The sequence below is a fragment of the Poeciliopsis prolifica genome, unplaced genomic scaffold (assembly GCF_027474105.1).
Source record: "Poeciliopsis prolifica strain line A6 unplaced genomic scaffold, Auburn_PproV2 SCAFFOLD030, whole genome shotgun sequence".
Taxonomy (NCBI): Eukaryota; Metazoa; Chordata; class Actinopteri; order Cyprinodontiformes; family Poeciliidae; genus Poeciliopsis; species Poeciliopsis prolifica.
The window spans coordinates 4,261,521-4,280,624 of NW_026562405.1; the positions used below are offsets into that span (position 1 = coordinate 4,261,521).

General features: G+C 36.0%; 1 protein-coding gene across 1 annotated transcript in view; it reads right to left on the reverse strand.

Moving 5' to 3' along the window:
• Nucleotides 1-19,104, reverse strand: part of asic1b (acid-sensing (proton-gated) ion channel 1b) — a 172,860-nt gene that overhangs the window by 150,013 nt on the left and 3,743 nt on the right. Inside the window, exon 2 of the mRNA XM_055050379.1 lies at nucleotides 9,702-9,897. Coding sequence (XP_054906354.1) covers nucleotides 9,702-9,897 — 196 coding nt within the window. The remainder of the gene's footprint in view (nucleotides 1-9,701; nucleotides 9,898-19,104) is intronic.

The following is a 19,104-nucleotide window of genomic DNA, read 5'->3' on the forward strand; positions in this document are numbered from 1 at the left end:
TTGAAGCCAAGGATTTTAGAAATTTTAGGTGCCATTAATATGCATCTTGATTTTCTCTGTCTTGCACTGTTAACTGAGTTAATGCAAGGCATGAATTCTGCCAAATTACCTGTGAGGGGAATTTATCCTTGTGCGGACATTCTGGGGAATGGCGTCTCTTATTGAAACAACAAAGTGAAAAAATAAAATAAAATTCTGATCTCAACATTTCAAAAGCTGAATCTTTTAAGATTAACTGCAAAACCTTGAACAACACGCACAACAACCAATGGCTGATCTGTTGTCTGCAGGCAGCGGTGCCGGTACAGATGGTAGCAAGGACACACAGAGGTTGTGTGTGCCTTGAGTGACAAGCCTCTATTCTCATCAGAAAAATATCTAAAGCATCTTTGATTAATTCAGATGAAAACGCTGCTGAGTGACTGAATCGCTGACTAACTGGGGCAGATACAACATGTGGATTCTGCTGTTGCAGCGACATCAAAAACAGATCATCACAAGACTTCCGAGCCGGGAAACCACAGATCTACTTCACAAAGAGAACAATAGCATTTATCAGCAGAGGAAGACTTTGTTCTGTGCCGTTTATAGATACTTCATCACTTTCTATTGTTAGATTTTCTTCAGTTTATTTTATGTATTTTTTTTCATTTAATACAAGTCTCCTTAAGTTCATTTATTTTATCTATAACATTTCATGGTCACTATTTCAGGCTCTGGAAACCAATTAACTCTATTTCTGTAACTAAATTGTCTTGTTTCCTTTTTTTAAAAAAAAAAATGTTGTTAATCTTAATATTTGACATATTTGGAAGTAAGAAAGAAATATATGTAGAATACATGAAGTTTTTTTTTTAATCACAACTAACAATTTCTAATTTGTTTCCATACATTGAAACATCAATACCTAAAAAAAGAGAGAGATAGGAATCGATGGCCGTGTGTTTTTGACGATAGGACATATACCAGGAAGACAATGGAAAAAATAATTAAGACATGCCTGGTGAGATAAAAACCCATCAGAACACAGTGCAGCTCCATCTTCCTTTTTTCACACTTTTTCTTTCCAGACACAGAAGTGCAAGATGACAGCTGTACCCTGTCATGCGCAGGATGAAGAAACATCTTTTTGACCTGTCTGTCATTCATCCTCTCCGGTCTTAAATTCAATAATACAGTTAGGACAAAGGCTATATCATAAAATCAGAGGGAACAGCATGGACTCCTAAGGCAACCATCATCCATCAGCAGATGTAATCATCAGAGTCAAATTCAAATGCCAAAACCATTAATCACATTTTTCTTCAATTAATTCAAATGTGGTAGAGAAGAATGAAATTTTCCGATAGCAATGTGCCACCGCAGACTATTAAGCTTCTGAAGGAACGACTAAATTACAAACATGATGGAGAGAGGACAAAGAGAAGGGGAAAAAAGTGTTCTTCACTAATATGACTGGGTGATAATTAGCTGCCTAATAAAGCAGGCTGCCACCTGTCAGTACTGTGTGAATAATAACTCAAACTATCTGCAGAATTTCATCCTTACGTCCGCTGTTTGTGCACCGGCGTGGAAAATACCAGTTCACCGGGACGGCCGAGTCCTGTTCACATTCTGAGCTGGAATTCTTCAGGCCCGTCCGCTCCATGTCTCGCATCGACATTCAGCGTAGCCAAACCAACTATAGGAAGACAGCTGGAAATGAGCCTCAGTCTGGCACAGATCATTACCACAGGCAGCCAAAGTCCTGAAAACTTCTATGCAAGCCTGGTCCGGCACACCTGAACCAACTGGCTGAATTCCCAGTTCGGCATGTCATCCGCCTGGTAACGAACCGTTCATCTGATTCAAACATGTTGGTGAAATTAGCTCTTTAGGACTGGATGTAACACATAATATTAGACTTGTACTTAATTCAATGTAAAATAGTGTGTTGCTTCGATGTTTAATTAATATTAGGCCTCCATGATATCAGGAAATGTGTAAATGTGATTTTGCTGCTGAATATTTGCACCGTGGGATAAGAATAACTAAAATTTTCATAAATCTTCCCACCAGTGTCCACAACCCACTCTGAGTTTTGGCATCTACAATATTAGGCTTATTCTGGCAACTTCTGCCAAACGCTTAAATCACTTTTGAATATCAATTAGGGTTGTTTTTTGTTTTTTTATTTTCCAGAGACCTCACACTTTCTGAAACATTTTTCTGGTTTCAATTAGAAATACTTGAGTTTTGAGAAACAGAATTTATCCTTACAAAACGGTGTGAAATATGAGCGTCACAGCAGAGTAACTTATTGATTAATAGAAATACAGGAAACAACAAAAAATGGGGTGAAAAAATATCAACATATTTCCTGGCTCTGGAGAATCAATTCAGTGGAGATGCATCAAGGACGAGCTGCTAATCTTCTCTAACTGCATAGTCGCCTTGCTTCCAGAGAGATAAACAGATTTTGAGATTAATAATTTTTTTCTACAACCACAGGGTCTCCATAACATTCTGCAAGCAAACAATACTTTAAACTAATTGCATATGCAATCATGAATATTTAAAACCTAGGACAATAAGTATGTCACAGTCATCACAATCCAAAACAAAGACGTAACAATCAGTAGCTGTGTTTCTGTTCCATATATGCAAAAAAACTTGTGGGTTTTTTTCATTAAATAAGAAATGCAGTGAAAATCCCATGTGAATAATTTTGTCCAGGAGATAAAATATTAAAAAACCTGCAGCGCCATCATCATCCTACTTCCTGTCGTCTTCCTCCAGTTGATGTTTATGTGACACATATGATGCAAAAAAGTCTTTCCATTGCAGTTTTGCAAAATAAACCAATTTTGATATGACCAAAAAATACCTCAAGTCAGTGCCAAAACATTTTGTTGAGATAACGTTTTTTCTAAATTAGCATGTATTGATTCAGAAAATTTATTTTAGAAATTTCAAAACCCAAAATTGCACAGTCAATGGAAATGTGCCTAAAGTTTGTATTTAATGTTTCCTGTTCAGTGTGTGTGTGTTTTTGCATGTTAAGTGCAGGGTTGAAAGGTCACCAGTTTGACTCCTGGCCGGAGCTTTTCTGTGTGGACTCTCCTGTTCTCTCCGTGTTTGAGTGGGTTTCTCTCTGCAGGAGTTTCCACCAACAGTCCACACTGACATGCTTAAAGGTTAACTACTGATTCTAAACTGACCTCAGGTGTGACAGTGAGCGTGCATGGGTGTTGACACAAACTGCTTGAACAGTTCAGTGAATCGTTTTTTCCATCACTCTCACCTTCTGCGTGTCTTCCTCCACAAACACATCAGGCCGGGTAACACGGATTAAACCGCTTCTTAGATCCATTCATGCTTTGAATTTTGCTTTCATCTTCGTTTCACCCTTTGTCCCTGAACCCTTTTTGACCCCACATACACATCACTGGCCTGTCTTATATAAATAAAGAAATGCCCTTCGTTTTGTAATTAAAAGTATGACCATGGGGTCAGATTGGGTGCATTATTTATGCAGGGGATGTGCGTTCTCCAAATCCCTCTGACAGATAATTGTCGCCTGTTATCAGGGCTTTCCTCTGCTGGGATGGAGGCTGCAGGCATTTCACCCATGGCCACATTGTGTGGTCTGTGTTTTTATAGCTCAGTTTGTAACTTTAATAGCATAATATTAATTTTTTTTGTTGGTCATTACTGTTTGAATTGTGACACACATTCCAGTTTCACATTTTAATGACAAATGAGCGAACAGTGGTGAAGTTGAGAAACAGAGCACAAGCGCGCCTGTGGAAAATATTAAAATTAAAATATGTTTTGAAATGAGTAATTACAAAATCTTTTTACCTAATAAGTTGATTTTTGTCCCTAGATAAGAATAAAAGAAAAATTAGTGTCAGGGAAAGCTAGCAGTCTCGTAACACTAAAAGAGAAGTTTTCTTTTTTTGTTTTCATTAGAAATTCATTCATTACTCAGCAACAACCTAATAGATCCATGTCTTTGAGTTCTACAGTAATAGCAAATTGATTGAATTATCCTCAGGAGGGAAAAGTGTGGGAATTAGCCAGCCAGCCAAAAAAAGAACAGCAGAATCATCGGCTTTAAGCTGATGGATGAGACCAGAATAGAAATAAATAAGAAAGAGTCGAACAAAGGGGAAATGTGTCAGAAACAGTTGATGATTATTCAGATTTATGGCATGTTTCAGGGATTTATAAATGACCACTCGCTCCAAAGATTCTGAAACACACAGCTTATCGGCCAGCTGATTTAAATTATGCATCAGTGATAAACCTAAAAAGAACAACAACAACAAAAAACCTTTTACAGCTCAAACAATACACAGAACAAAACAATTAAGACAACTCAGCCAGGAAAACAAAGGATGCCTCTAAAGGATGAACTTCTAAACTAAAACCAAAGAAAACGAAGTTTCAAATTTCGTGACTGAATTCTCTAAGAAGATAAAACAAGTCCTGCATAAAGCAAACATTTTGTTTCATACAGATTGTGAACTTCAATCCGAAAGCAGGATTTCTCTACTGATCCTGTCTCTTTACTGTACAAAGAGAGAAATCTGAATTTCAATGGAGAAATAAAAAAAAGTCAGGTGTTTATTGGAAGGAATCAACATTTTAAGTATTTTAGGTCAATAATTAACAAGATCTCTACATTCTGATTTATGTACACAAACACACAATGTTTATACCTTGAAGAATAACACGAACTCTTACTTTTTGGATCTGTTAAGTAACAGTTTTCTACGCTAATGTCAATTCTTTTATTATATTTCTTAAAAACAAACTTTGTTAAGTGTTTCTTTTCTTTGCTTGTCACTTCTTGTTTTCGCAGTGCCACCCTTTGACTGGGAAATAGGAGTCTGTCACATTTCTAAGAATCACCGAAGAACTGTTAGGTTCACCTATAATACCTAATAGTGTTCTTAGGATCCTTTTAGCCCCACTTTGATATCAGTGACTGCACCCAAGATACATTTATATGCTGATGACTCAGTCATCTATACAGCAGCAGTTCCCTGAAATTAACCACTGAAGATTTTACAGGAAGTTTTTCTGTACAGACATTTATTCTGAAACTGATTGATTCTCAACTCAAAGAATACTAAATGTATGACAATAATGTCTCATGATAAGGCAAATGATGGTATAAGCCTGATTTAAAAAAAAAAAGTTATTTAATGCTAATGTTGGCCATTTCTTAAAAACCTAAACTGGGCAATATTTATGTCAAGATCAGCCAGAAAAACTTGCACCATCTTTTTTTTTTTTGTCTTTTTTGCTGGAGTATGATATTATTTATAATAATGCATCTTCCCTATTGAAAAGGCACAGTATGCCATTCTGCATTTCACCTATTCAGACTCTCAGACTCATTGTTGCACCTTGTACAAACCTTTATGATGGATTTCTTCAGGTCAGAAGAGAAAAATGTGCATAATCCTGATTACTGTAAAAACTCTGTGCTCAGAATCGGTAGAGAATTTGGTAAAACTGCTGCTTTCTTTTGTTTCATGTTTTAGAATAAAATATTTAGAATAATAAAATTATTATTCGTATTGATAGAATGACATAAGAAGACTCAGATATCCTGAAAAAATTACAAAAAAGCTAAAGACAATTTTTTTTGTTTGCTTTTATTGGATTTGTAGAGGAACATTTTAAAAAGTTAGTACAGAACAGTTTTTGTATGTTTTGTAAATCAGTACATGATTCATTGGTTTTCTTCTGTCACTTATGTTCAGTTTTAAAATGGATGAAATAACTAGTGACATCAGTAAAAATGACTCTAAACTATGATTATTGTCAGAGTTGAGATCATCTTCAAATCTCTGAAGGTTGCAACTTTTGTCCTGTCTGGCATTTCTACAGATGGAGAAGGATAAATGACGGCGATACCAAAAGACAAACCTTTGTTTCTTGAAGTAAAAATAATACCACTCCATACACATATCAAACTGATTGATGGATTATAATGTGTGTCAAGAACTTCTGTATGTTTTCTAATCTGTTCAGTGCAGCCAAACATCACTGCAACCCAGTTTTTAAAAATATTTTCTCTGCCTTGATTTGTTGGTGGAGAAGTAGACATTTTGGGAAGTAAATGAGTGGAAAGAAGAGACATGCCACGCTGCATTGTGTTAAGGGAAAACTAGAAGACAGCTGGAGAAGGGAGATACACAGGAGCTCTGTGGTCTTTGGGAGGTTAAATGAGCACAAAGCTGGGTGTCCACCGATAGTACTTCTTTGTTGCTGCTGTTGTGGCAGCTGTTATTTTGTGCCTTTGTGTCTCTTTGGAGCACTTGACCATTATGTTCATCCCAAGTCTTTGTTGTTACCAAGGCTTCAGTCTCTATATCTGCTCCTTTTCCTCTACTCCTTTCTCTCATGGTCATCCATCTTTCTCTTGGACTCCCTGCTAGCAGGATGAGCCTCACAAAGTTAGAGTTTTTGCTGCAGATTGAGGTTCGTTGCTGTTGCCTTTGAGCGTTCAAAGTGGAAAAACACTTACAGGAATATTATCTACAGAGGTCAAGATTGTACAGGTGACTTTGTGACAGTTCACATGTCACTCAATAAAACCATAGACACTGAAATGATGATACGTTTTGATCACATGCCTTTTTATTTTTTTATATGGCTTATATCAGTTGTTCAGTTTCTTGTGTCTGCCTTTTATGTTCTGTACATGCTAATCCACTAAAGTGCTAACAGCAGAGCTAATTTATCATTTAGCACTTTAGCTAACTTTAAAAAACACTTAAGTAGCACACTTAGCTTCCCATAAATTATCTGGATAAATCCTAACACACTAATTTCCTCAGCTGCTTTTTTTTTTTTTTTTTTTTTTTTTTTTTAGCTTTTGCCTGATTAACTTTCGACATCTGTGTTTAAGTTTTGGCAATTTACAACTAAATATCCTTCAAGGAGCCAGATGTCTATGTTCATGCTTTTATTTTGAAGAGAGCAAAAGGCTGTTTATGTTTTCTCTCTACATTTCACCTAATAACTATTTCCAACAAGAAACATACAGCAGCATAATAAAACACGGACAAAATATCTAAGAGCATTGTCAAATGTAAACTATCTATACAGTATGTTCTTACTTTTGTTTCTTTCAGTGGATTTTAATTTTTAACTCCCCTCACATTTGATTATATTTTCTCACCATCACACATATTAAATGTATAGAAATTTTGGATGATTTTTTTGGCAGAAGTGTACTCCTTCAAGGGTATACTATTTTTTTTTATTTTATTTATAATGACCATTATCCTCCATTGCATGCTTTGACCTTTGTTTGGCATTTTTTGAGGTTTAAACACAAACGGCTCTGCCGCAGCAGCGCTGCTGGTTTTGGTTTAATAAATAATGAGTCCTTCTGTTTCCCATCCACCGAACTGTGAACATATACCTGGAGTCTTCTGTGCAACTTTGTCTCCCTGGTATGTTAGCATCAACTTCTGTTGTTGTTGAGACAGTAAAATATATAAATCCAAATTATTAAGCTTACAAATTTATTTTAGATTTAAACACTCAGCCATATATGATAAAATATCATCTAAAATCAATGCTTTTTGGTCATTTGTCAAGTTAAATCAACTTTATTCCCATTTTCTGCTTCTGTTGAAGCAGCTTAATGCATCAATGTCCATTAGTAAAATAAATCATAGATGCTGAGAACAAACCTGCAGAAGCTCCACACAGTGAGAATCAGGTTTGCTGTTATCATTTCTTTTTGTCACACTTTCTTTTTGTCACACTTTCTATCACTGGAGATTCTTTCCACACCATTAGTTACTTTCTGCTGAGCTGTTCACCCATTCCCTCCACTGCACTAATACAGTACAGCCATATTATGCACCATCTGCCATAAACACAACTACCTAGACTTAATGTGGACACATCAGCAGATTAGAGGAGCCAAATGATGTGGTTATTGCTGTACTACATGCTTTTGTAAGAATGGGGGCTGGAGGATCATGAGATGTTTCACCTTTAAGAAACTATGAAGGGCACAGAGGGAAAGATTTCTAAAACTATATTACTTTGATTTATATTTCTCATAAGATACAGAAATGGTAAGACATCACTCATCTTCACTATTTGAGCATTTGTTCAAAATACATCCACATTAATGTGAAAACGAATGTGCTGCAGAAATAGAAGCTCCTGCTTCTATTTGCAGTGGAAATAATCATAATTATGAAAACTATAAACATTTAAAAAGAAGTATTTAACATGTACAGAAAAGTAAAACAAATCCAACATGTCGACAGGACAGACTCGCACAAATATATATTGACAGTTTGATGAAATGTTCACAGTTTTCCAGTGAGATAACGATGAGTTTTAATGTTTTATTTACACGAGGTATTTTTTTCTTTTTCATGCTTACTTCTAGAGGACTCTGAGGGACGCTCATGTTACCGATCTGCTTCAAATCAAACTAAACATCGTAGCAGTGAAACATTACACCACGTTTTGTTTCGGCATTACACATCTCTGCCTTTCAGATCAAAAACTGTGTTTCACAAAGATACAAAAATTATAAAAAGAGCCACCCAAGGATGTTCTATCAAGGCTAATTTTTCAAAAGTTAAATTTTACTTAAACTTCGCTGAGATGATTTTCTGCTGTGACTTAGTGGTATTAAAAATACCTCTAGTAAATGATGTAGACTGGTTAAGGAAATTGAAATCATCTATTCAACACACTTTTAAAGATGTCATTAATGACATGCCACAAATGTGCAAAGAAATATCAGCCTCCTTCAATACTCTGTTGCACAGAATTTAAAGTGCAATTGAGAATCGATGCACCTATCAGTCCTACATCAATAGCAATAAGCTGCCCTTGTCCAACAAGCCCTATGCGGCGTTTTATTACAACTGCTGAGCAATGACAGAAGAAAATGACTAAGTTCCTGGTGCTGTAAACAAAACCAAAAAGAGCTAAAGCAAAACATCACAGTTTTTATTGAAGAAGATTAAACTATTTTAATTATGATGTCTTTCAGCTCTTCTGAAGGAGTTGGATAACTTTTAATTAACTGTTGCAAATACCCATGGCATAAGAGACTGTTGCATATCGAATGGTGTGTCTTTCCATTAGTCACTCATTTTTTGTTAAACGTTGAGCAGAAGTTTTTGAAACCTAGCATTTTATGTCATTAAAATATTTTCTTTAAACAAGAAAAAGTAAGAATTGTTCCACAAAGCTCACATCATAAAGACATTTCAAAAATAATGAAAAAACACCCCCAAAAGAAAAACTGTAGCAATACCAACGATTTGTTACAAACGTGCTCATAAAACCACACTGCTGACCGTAAAAATATTAAATCTTACCAAGTAGTTTTGAATAGTTTCTAATACAAATATCTTAGCAACTTTTCAGCAAGACAGGAGCTTGTTTTAAGCCAGTAATGCCTTAATATTGATGAAAGAATACTAATTCCACATATTATTTCACTTATAATGCAACACTTTTCACATGTTATAACTGAAATAATCTGCCAGTTGAACCAGTATTTTCTCATCAAAATTAAAGAATTATTGACTCTAAACAAGCTCCTATGTCTTGCTGAAAAGTTAATTGTAAGTTAGTTTTGTCTTAATAAGTGTACTAAGATGTTTGCACTAGAAAATCTTTTGTGCTTTTGCAGGGTAAGCACTAAGACTCACCACTTTGAAGTGTTCAGCGCTGCACTCCATCCCTCTGTAGGAGCAGGACAGCAGCATTTCCTTAATATCGTGGCCCGTTCGCTCGTAGAATTCACGCATGTTGAAGGGCCTGGGCCGGTAGTCGGCAAAGTCCGTCTTCTCCTTCAAGATCTTCAGAACACTTTCCTCAACCAGATGTGGGTCCCGAATTTCATACCTGGACAGAGAGGCACCCAACTTAAAACATAAAACAAGACATTCAAAAGAACGTTTCCATCTAAAATGGTCCTTCCTCTATTCATTTAGAAAAGTGAGGGAGTCAAAAGTGATAATAAAACTAGTTTAAAATAAAAATTAAGGCAGAAAAGATGCAAAAACTGTGGAATTTCAGCCCCTCCTTTTCAAATGTCTTCTTTAAATAAAGCAATTAAGAGTGTCTCTTTGTGTTAGTTGTTTTATTTGGCAGAGATTTCAGGACGTTATCCCAGTTGCATCTTCAAAGTGCAAAAATAAAAAAGTGCATCAGTGAAATGTGCATACAGACAGAAACTTAAGCAACAAAATATGCATGACTGAGCTAAACATACAGATCGACGGTCATTGATGAAAGACAACATGAACTGCAGAAATCTTGCAAAAATAAAACTTGCAACTTCCCTCACACTGGTCTGGAAGCAAGATTGTTTAAAAAAAAATACTTTAAAAAAATCCTAATTAAGAAAGACACTACAAATTTTCAAAAAAAGAATACTAATAGAATGGAATATTTCACATATGTAGAAATGTAAAAAGTCCTCTGTAGGAAAGTCGTGACGAAAAAAGATTTAGTGGTTAATAACCAAACAACAAAGATAATTTTTGAGAAATGTCCCATTCATTCTGTCCTGTTAGCTTTTTATAACTTTGCAATTTTGCTGAGTTTGTTCCCAACTTCTTCTTCCACAGAAACAATCCATCTGCCTCAGGATACAACCAGGCGTGAAGTTTCACCTCCGTTGGGGACATTTTGAAACCACTTTGACAGCACAAAGACTTAAAATAATTTTTTATACTCTGGTCAGTCCATTGCAACACAATGTGGATCTTCAAGTCAATTAAATTATATTTAACGATATAATTTAATTACATTCATTGTTATTTGGGTCACATTTCATACTCATTTAGTTTAAAATATATCATAATTGTATTTTTAAAAATGCATTTTTATTAATCGTAATGGATAATTTATGAAAGCACTTGAACTATAAAAGAACAGGAAACTGGTGGTGTTGGGTAAAGAGGTCTGAAATGGTTTGTTTGGGATTGTTGTGTAAGAAATGTAGCGATGAACCAGCAAAGGAATAAACATCTGCTAAAGGTAAAGTAACGTTTACATGACCAGAGGACAAATGATATCTGGTTAAAGATGTTGAATCTGAGTCAGAAGATTTTTAAACATTTTGATTACCTTGACTCAAGTGGAACCCATACTTTTCTTTAGAAGCAACATTATTTTATATTGCATTATGACAAGGTATTTCAGCTTCTTAAGCTGTATTTCTTCTTCAATAATTTTAGATATGCTTTGTGAAAAAGTTGTCAAACAGTAAATAGAAGTGCGACGTTATGATGACTTCCTGAAGCAGGAGTTTTTAAAAAGACAGTCCCCAAATTTCAAGATGTTAAATTACAAAGTCAAATTTCTTTTAAGACATATTTTATATTTACAGCAACTGAAGATAACAGTTAGTTGATTCAGTTGCATCTGAACTGGAAAACACTGATACTTCCCCTTTAAATAAAACTTAGTGTAACAAAACAGTTAATTTCTGTTGTTTCAGTTTACTGCCCATAAAACACATGACTAAGAATGACTAATGATGAATGCGTTGGTCTAAACACTTTGGGAACCATTTATAATATTCCTCAGTTAGGAAACAAGCATCATTCACAGAAACAAATGCACCTCAATTAAGCAGAATGGGCCTCTGATGACCTCTCAGGAGCAATGACCCATCAGTAGCACAAGCACCCAAATTATGAAGAGCTCATTTTAATCACTGTGTAAAAGAACAAGTGAAACACACAGTCTGAGGAACACGAAAAATGATTTGTGCATTTTTTTTTTTTAGAAAATAACTGATAACTTTTAATTTATTCATTGAATGAAAAATGTAATGTGAAACAGTGGCAGTCATCCCATTAAACAGTTCATGTATCATGCTATTGTTTAAAAAGCCAAAGAATTCAAAATGATAAGTTAAAATAAGAGAAAGTTTAAACCCTTTGGCTCCAACAATAAATCTGTCCAAAGCTTTGTTGACGCTGACACTTAGCTTATTTCTTTTTTTACATGGGCAATATTTCAAATCATTATTAGTGGAAAAACTAAATGGGATTTTTTTTCATTTCACAAGGTCAGACTGTCTGGGCTTAGAAACGAGATGAAAGAAAATTAGAGAGCCCTGCCTTAATATTAAACCATGGATCAATTTCGTTTCATTTCCCAACTCTCTTGCAAGCCCCTTCGTATGTTCCACAGTGGACACGGCGGGCTTGCATACACGCCTCAGACTCAGAATATGAACGCCATGCAGAGTGTGCTGTAATTTGAAAGGGGGTAATTTTCTCTTTCTATGTTTGCAACTGAACATAGATTTAGGTCATTCATGCTTCATGCTGGATGAAGTTAATATGAGTGAGAACACTGCGGCTGGCGTTACAGTCGAAGAGAATGCCACACAGTAAGTCATATTGAGAAACACCCACAGTTTGATATATTGTCACTCCAACAGATTAAAATGTGTTTTTGTGCAGACCAGGCATGACAAACCAGACGTGGACTTTGGACAAATCCATTTGTTTCGTCCTTTTCCGTTTGCTTCAACAACCAGATAAATTATAGGGTGACAACTTTCAAGAAGAAATATAAAATCATGTCAATTAAACTCTGCTCTGATTTATGAAACAGGAGGGAGATGAAATCTGTTCCCAGATATCTACATGTTTCTGTGTGAAATGAAACAAAAGCAAAGACCTCGTTAAGATGCTCGCTGAAGCTGTTGAGATTGTGTCATTATCTTCAATGAACCCAGTCCTGTACCAACATGGGGTGAAAGAAACCATTACTCTAAAAGCATTAGAAAAAGCCAGATTACACTCAACCCACTCAGGGAAAAATGCCTAAATTATTGGAAACATATCCAGAGTCAAACTAAACAAAAAATTAAGAGTTAGGCCATAATGGCCATTGTTCCATATGGAGGAAAACAGGAGTAACACCAGGCCTTCTGTGAAGAACATGGTGGCAGCATTTTGATGGGCTGTTGGGAACATTATAATAAAGATTACATATGAAAATAGCGTAGCAACATCTCAAGACATCAGAATGGAGTTAAAACTTGGTCGCAAATCTCCCTAATGAACAAAGAGACAAAGAGTAAAGCAGATGAAGTCAATGTTTTGCAGTGGCCATCACAAAACCAGCGTCTTAGCCAATTAGAAAACTGGTGACTGCCAGGCATTTTTCAGGGGATTTGTCAGGAAAAGGAAGGACACCCAGAAGATTTGACCCAATTAAAAGAGTTTTGAATAACAATAAAAAATGTTCTAGAGATTAAGTACAAATAGGTGTGGTAATCCCGACCAACCAGGAAAACTTTGTCAAATTCGAAGTCACTTTCACTGAATGTCCGACAGCCTCCAGTAATAATGAGGGCGACTCAATGTAAACCAACCAACCTAAAACTTTGGTCTTACCTCACTTATAAGGGTGAGGGAAACTTAGAGGATGTGCACAGGCTCCTTAAATATTGATCAGTTTTACCAATATCTCATTTATCTTCACCAAAATAAAAATAAAACATTGTGCTCTACCCTTTCTGGCAATTCGTTTAATGAATAAAGCAGACAGGCTATCCACATTTCAGGACTTTAGTTGACAGTAAGTGTTAAGTTGTATTTTACTTTTATTTGTTTTAGTTCTAAAACCTCTCAAGTCACAAATGTTGATTTGAATTTTGCTGTTTTCCACCAACAGATGATTTGAAGTGAGTCTGAAATAACCAATTATTTGTAGAGTTTGAATCCAACAGAAAGCTGAGGGCAAGTTTCCTCTGCTAATTTCTCATCTTACAAAACGCCATGATCAAACAAAAAGTATGATTTGAGGACCTTTGTCCCGACATGAGGAGTTTTGTCTCAGTATAAGTTCTGCAGAAAGCATAATTAAGCTCATTTATTTGCCTTTTATGTTTAAACCACCAGTATTCACTAATCATCCAATTCTATTTTGATACATATTTAATAGATTGCATCTTTATTAAAAAGGCATGTTTGTAGAACTGGGTGAAGCTATAATTTTGAACTACCCTGATCTTCACAAGTTTTCCCGTCTTAAATGTTATAATCAAGAAACATGAACATAAACAGATCTCAGAATAAATCAGAAAATACATCGAAGCAAGATAATGTCTTTCACTTAAAAACATTAGAATTAAAAAGTATAATTAGTGCTTGAATTGACCTAATCAGCGGTTCTCCAAAAAACTCGTCACACGAATCACACAAACTCAGTGAAAAAGACATGAAATCGCAGCCCAGAACTCGGGCTTACATTATGACTACATCACTACGCTGTCACAATTTAATAAGAAGCTACAGCTTGTTGTGGTATATTACGAACTTAATTGAATTGTATCCCGAGTTCCTGTCTTATAAGCAACACAAAGCTGCCAGGAGAGCACTTAAGAAGCTCTGCTCACATCCCCGAGTCAGGAGGCTTCAGCTAAAGCGCATACAATCACAATAATACGGCTAGATTTTTAATATTGCCCTGCCACCGCTCCCTAAAGCAATCACTGCAAACTCTCCGTGTATGGGTGGGAGAGACAAAATTGGATTATGGGCCACAAGCACTTTAATTTTCTTGTGGGAACTAAAAGGAATGAAGGCGCATCTGCAAAACTTTGCCACCTTATGGATGAGTCCAAACAGCTACTGCTTTTCTCAGCATCATAAAAACTCAATTCAGTTCTTAAAGTAAATGAAATGAGCATTACTGCGTATTTAACACCTGAATCTGAAAGATGAACAATCTGAAACAGTTCTCCTATTGTTGCTAATTGTGCACTAACAAGGCCTACCTGACTGCGTATTAGTGATTCTGCACCTGGCTCTGACACAGCTACTATCCTGATCTGGACAAGGTCATACAAATGCAAACTAGGGCCACCGTGAAGAGCAGCAAGCCAAAACAAGCCTCTGTCATATTAATGAGCAATTACACAAACCGCCGATCCAAACCACAGCAGAAACATGCAACTCATTTCATGCAGGGTCTCATTTGATGTCATTACTGTTGGCTTTTGATGTCTGCCTTCACTTTCCCCTCTCACTTGTCCACAAATACACTAAAAACAAAAATACATATGCAAATGCAGCAACATTTAAAAAGCAAGAATCATCTTTCTCTGAATTTATTTTCAAGCAGCGCTTTCAAATTCAGACACTAACCCTGCATCCATGCTGAAATAGATAAAGAAAGCCACCTAGCAGTTATATATCGTGGCTTCGGACTCTTAGCTCATGGGAATCGGGGGAAAGGTTTGCAAGCTCAGGAAACATGTTGCAGCCGTGCTCCGTGGTAAGCAGAAGACCCGCCTCTGTGACTTCCATGAGCTGATGGAGCACATCTCTGCAGCAACACCGACTCTAAAATGACCTTTTTGTTAATTATCTTATAATAGCCTTTGCGACATAATCAAAATAAAACTGAGCAATTTACTTGCAATGTTCTGCACTGTCAGGTGTGACTTCAACCTGCAAATATGCGATGGAAAACAGATTGATTTCCCCCACACACACCTTTCCTTGCTACAGGCAGCGCGAAGGTGGAGTCGCTTTAATTTGTAGTGGCTCAGTTTTAAACTTGATGTTGTCTTAAACAGTGAGGCAGCGGTGGAACCTGCCAGATGTTAATGAACACAGACCCACCACTACGTAATATCTGACCTGTAGTTTTCCATTCAACCTCCACCTGAGAAGTTCAGATTTTCAGAAGGAAAAGATTTCAGAAGCATCTTGATCTTCCAACTTTAAATCAAGATTATTACAGATTTACAGTCCATTTGTAGGGTGAAAAAAAAATACTTTATTCTTGCATTTTTCTTTCCCAATAAAAACAAAAACTGGAATGAGAAAATTGAAAAAGAATGCATTAATAATGTTCTGTCTGGACTTTTCTACTTTTTGATATTTTTGTAATAAATTCTGACAAACTACATTAAAATTAGAATCGTTATTCTTTAGGCAGTTTGTTGGACCCACTTTCCCTGTAAGGAGATTAAATTTCCCCGTCTGCCATTGAACGCACCAGTAACAAAAGCCAAGAAAACTACAGTTCTCAAAAAAAATAATAACAGAGTGATGAAGTGGTCAAAGATGTAAAGTAAAACATTACAGAAATGATTCAAACTGAACCCAAAGATTTATGGCGCTGGTGTATAATGGAGAAAATATTGACCGAGTATGACTCACATATTACCAGACCCTGCTGGCTATTGGGCTGAAGAGAGTTTATATTTGTAGTACAGGATTTTAATAAAGTCAGACTACTTCCAAAAAAACAAAATAAAATAAAAACACTCATAAGGACTTTTATCCATCCCTTATTGGACCAGAGAAAGAGCTTGCAAGTGCTCTACAGAATTATTCATGCCAAAAAATGTCTGTACTTGATGATTTCTTCTGATTTTTTCATGCTGTCATCCAATGAAGCAGTAGACATTTAACTCAGACCCTTACAAAGCAAGGTTAGGTTCTTCTGGGCTTTAAAGGCATTGTAATCTCACTGCATGTCAAATTTGGAATTGGAAGAAATTGATACAAATTCCTGAAATATTTTTCTTCTAATTCTTCTTGCATTTAGCAAATTTAAATAATTGTGGTAACCCTAACTGACATACTGCATTTTGATTCAATGCCTGATTTGATGCCGGACAATAAAAAAAAAAGATGTGTTTTTGAATATGGGATAGATAAACATCTGCTTTCAGATGAGTTTTGCAGATGATTAAATGGAGAAATTGTTGATGTCCAGATGCACAAAGCTGGTAGAGACGTTGAGTAAAGGACCACCTGCAGCTGTGCTCACAGGGAGAAGTGATTTTAAAAAGGAATGATTCAGGTCGGCTGAACAGAAATGCACAACAATCTTTAGAACACTTAGAGAAGAAACTAAGACTAATTTTAACTTCTTGCTTGCCCACAATTACGTCTTTGTGTAGTTATACTGCAGAACCCAAATAAAAGGGGCATAAAAGATTTTGCACAGGATTGTGTATTTAGTTGAGCTTTGATTTTTTTTACCAGTTTGTAGTTTAAGCTCTGTGTGCTGTTATGATTCACAGTGGATGATGATTGCTCTCTGTAGTCCATACTGGCAGTTTCTTTATACAACAATCTTTAAATATACTTTCCAAGTAAAAGTCTGGAGGGGAACCAAGTGCATCATCAAATACTACAAAGTTTACTCTCCGCAACAAAGAAAAAAGTAGCTATATATTGATATATATCCGAGGCATTCTGTACCAAAGCAAAAGTCAAACTTATATAAAGATCACAGAAAATGATGCACTGGTAGAAAAAAAGAGGCATACGTCTCTTTTAAAGTTTAGAAAATCTTTTAAAGTTTAGAAAATCAATGATTTAGCTACAGCAATAATGATACTGTGAGCAGGGAGAGGAATACGTCATGGAGAACTATTCTTTTCTTTTAAAGAGCCTCAGACGAAATCACAAATCAATCCAGTTACTCTAAGTCTCAGAAATGACATTTGGCAAACATCAGAAGGTCTGAATGTCTGCAGTAGAGCCAAAACTGGAGCGTCTGGTGTGTGAGCTTGACGTAGCAAACCAAAACCAAAAACTGTAGCTACGTTTCAGGAGTTTTATAAAGCTGTTGTAACACAAGTCATTAAAAGCACTCCATTAAAGTTAAGGGAATTTCCTCCTCATACAGACACACTTTAAATTCCTGGCTCTCGTTGGTGGAGCTATAGAGGAAAAAGGACTAATGAAATATCCCTCCTTTGTGTGGTTGTAACATTGTTTTGTACTACTGTTGGACATACTATGCAAATACACCATTTTGAACCACATTTTACTGAAGTCACAGTTATTTATTCTGTCACATCACACTTTGCCTTTTTCTGACTGAGGGAAGAGAAATGTTCATTTTCAGCATCAAGCTGCAGCGAATATTTTAATTTAATTTGTAAATTTGAACAAAGCTTAGGGGCACCTCTTGTTTTTTATTATTATATTTCAAGCTCCACATATCCTGAAGCAACCTGGTCAAAAATACTGAATACAGACACATTATGACCAAGTAGACTTAAAATATCAGCTTTCCACTTCCAGCATTAGCACTTTATGACTCAATGTGTTTTGAACATGGGTCCTGGAATATCTACGACTCATTCTACTTTGAACGGAAAACCGAATACACCCGCCTACAAAGAGGGTTTTTTTTTTAAGAAAAATCTCTCATGCCTTACTTCTCTGAGAAGCAAAAAATTAAAATAGGAGTCCCCGCAAAGCCGAGAGGGCAAGAAACAATGGGAGATGTGAGAGTGTTAATCAGAGGGACAACTCTGTAGCTTAACAAACAGCACTAATTACGCCGGGATAAAGACGTGTTCATCACACAGCTTATGAGACACAAGTTAATTGCCTCAGCTTGTAGTCCCCTCCCTCCATCTAAAGTCAACCCATCAAAGTCACTCGGAGCAAATGCAACTACATTTACTTTCCCTGCGTTTTTCTGTTTTGCCTTTTTTGTTTAGATTTTTCCTTGGTCTTGGTTTTGAGACATAATGGTTGTAACAGCCTGATATTTTATTAGAACTGCTAGTAAAAACACAAAAACATGTTATATAGTACACATGTATTGATTTTTAAATTACACACTTGAGTCTGAAGCATTTGTGCCACAGACTCAAGAAAGAGGGACATGTTACTTTCCAGAATGGCTAGAATATGTATGCATGTGCAGAGGTCATAGAAAAACAATACTCAGAGTGAAAATAGGGAATTAGATATACATCAGCCAAACATGTACGGCATGCAGAGAAGTACTTGGTGGATCAATATGCTAAAAATAAATGGAGTGATGTGTTCAAGGTGGGACTAAGACGCGTCAGGTTTTCATATATATTTTATTTTTGCTTTAATGAAATATACATTTTTGTGCGTTTTCTGACGAGTGAATTTTTTGTGCTCCAGAACAAAGTAAAATGTCTCCATCGGTATTCGACTAGGGATTGTGATCAGAATAAGAGTGGAAAACAAAAAGCGAATATATCCAAATTCAACACTTTCAACATGAGACAGCGAGCTTGTCAAGGCTGCTATGATCCTATATGATCAAAGCAACAAGTGAGGA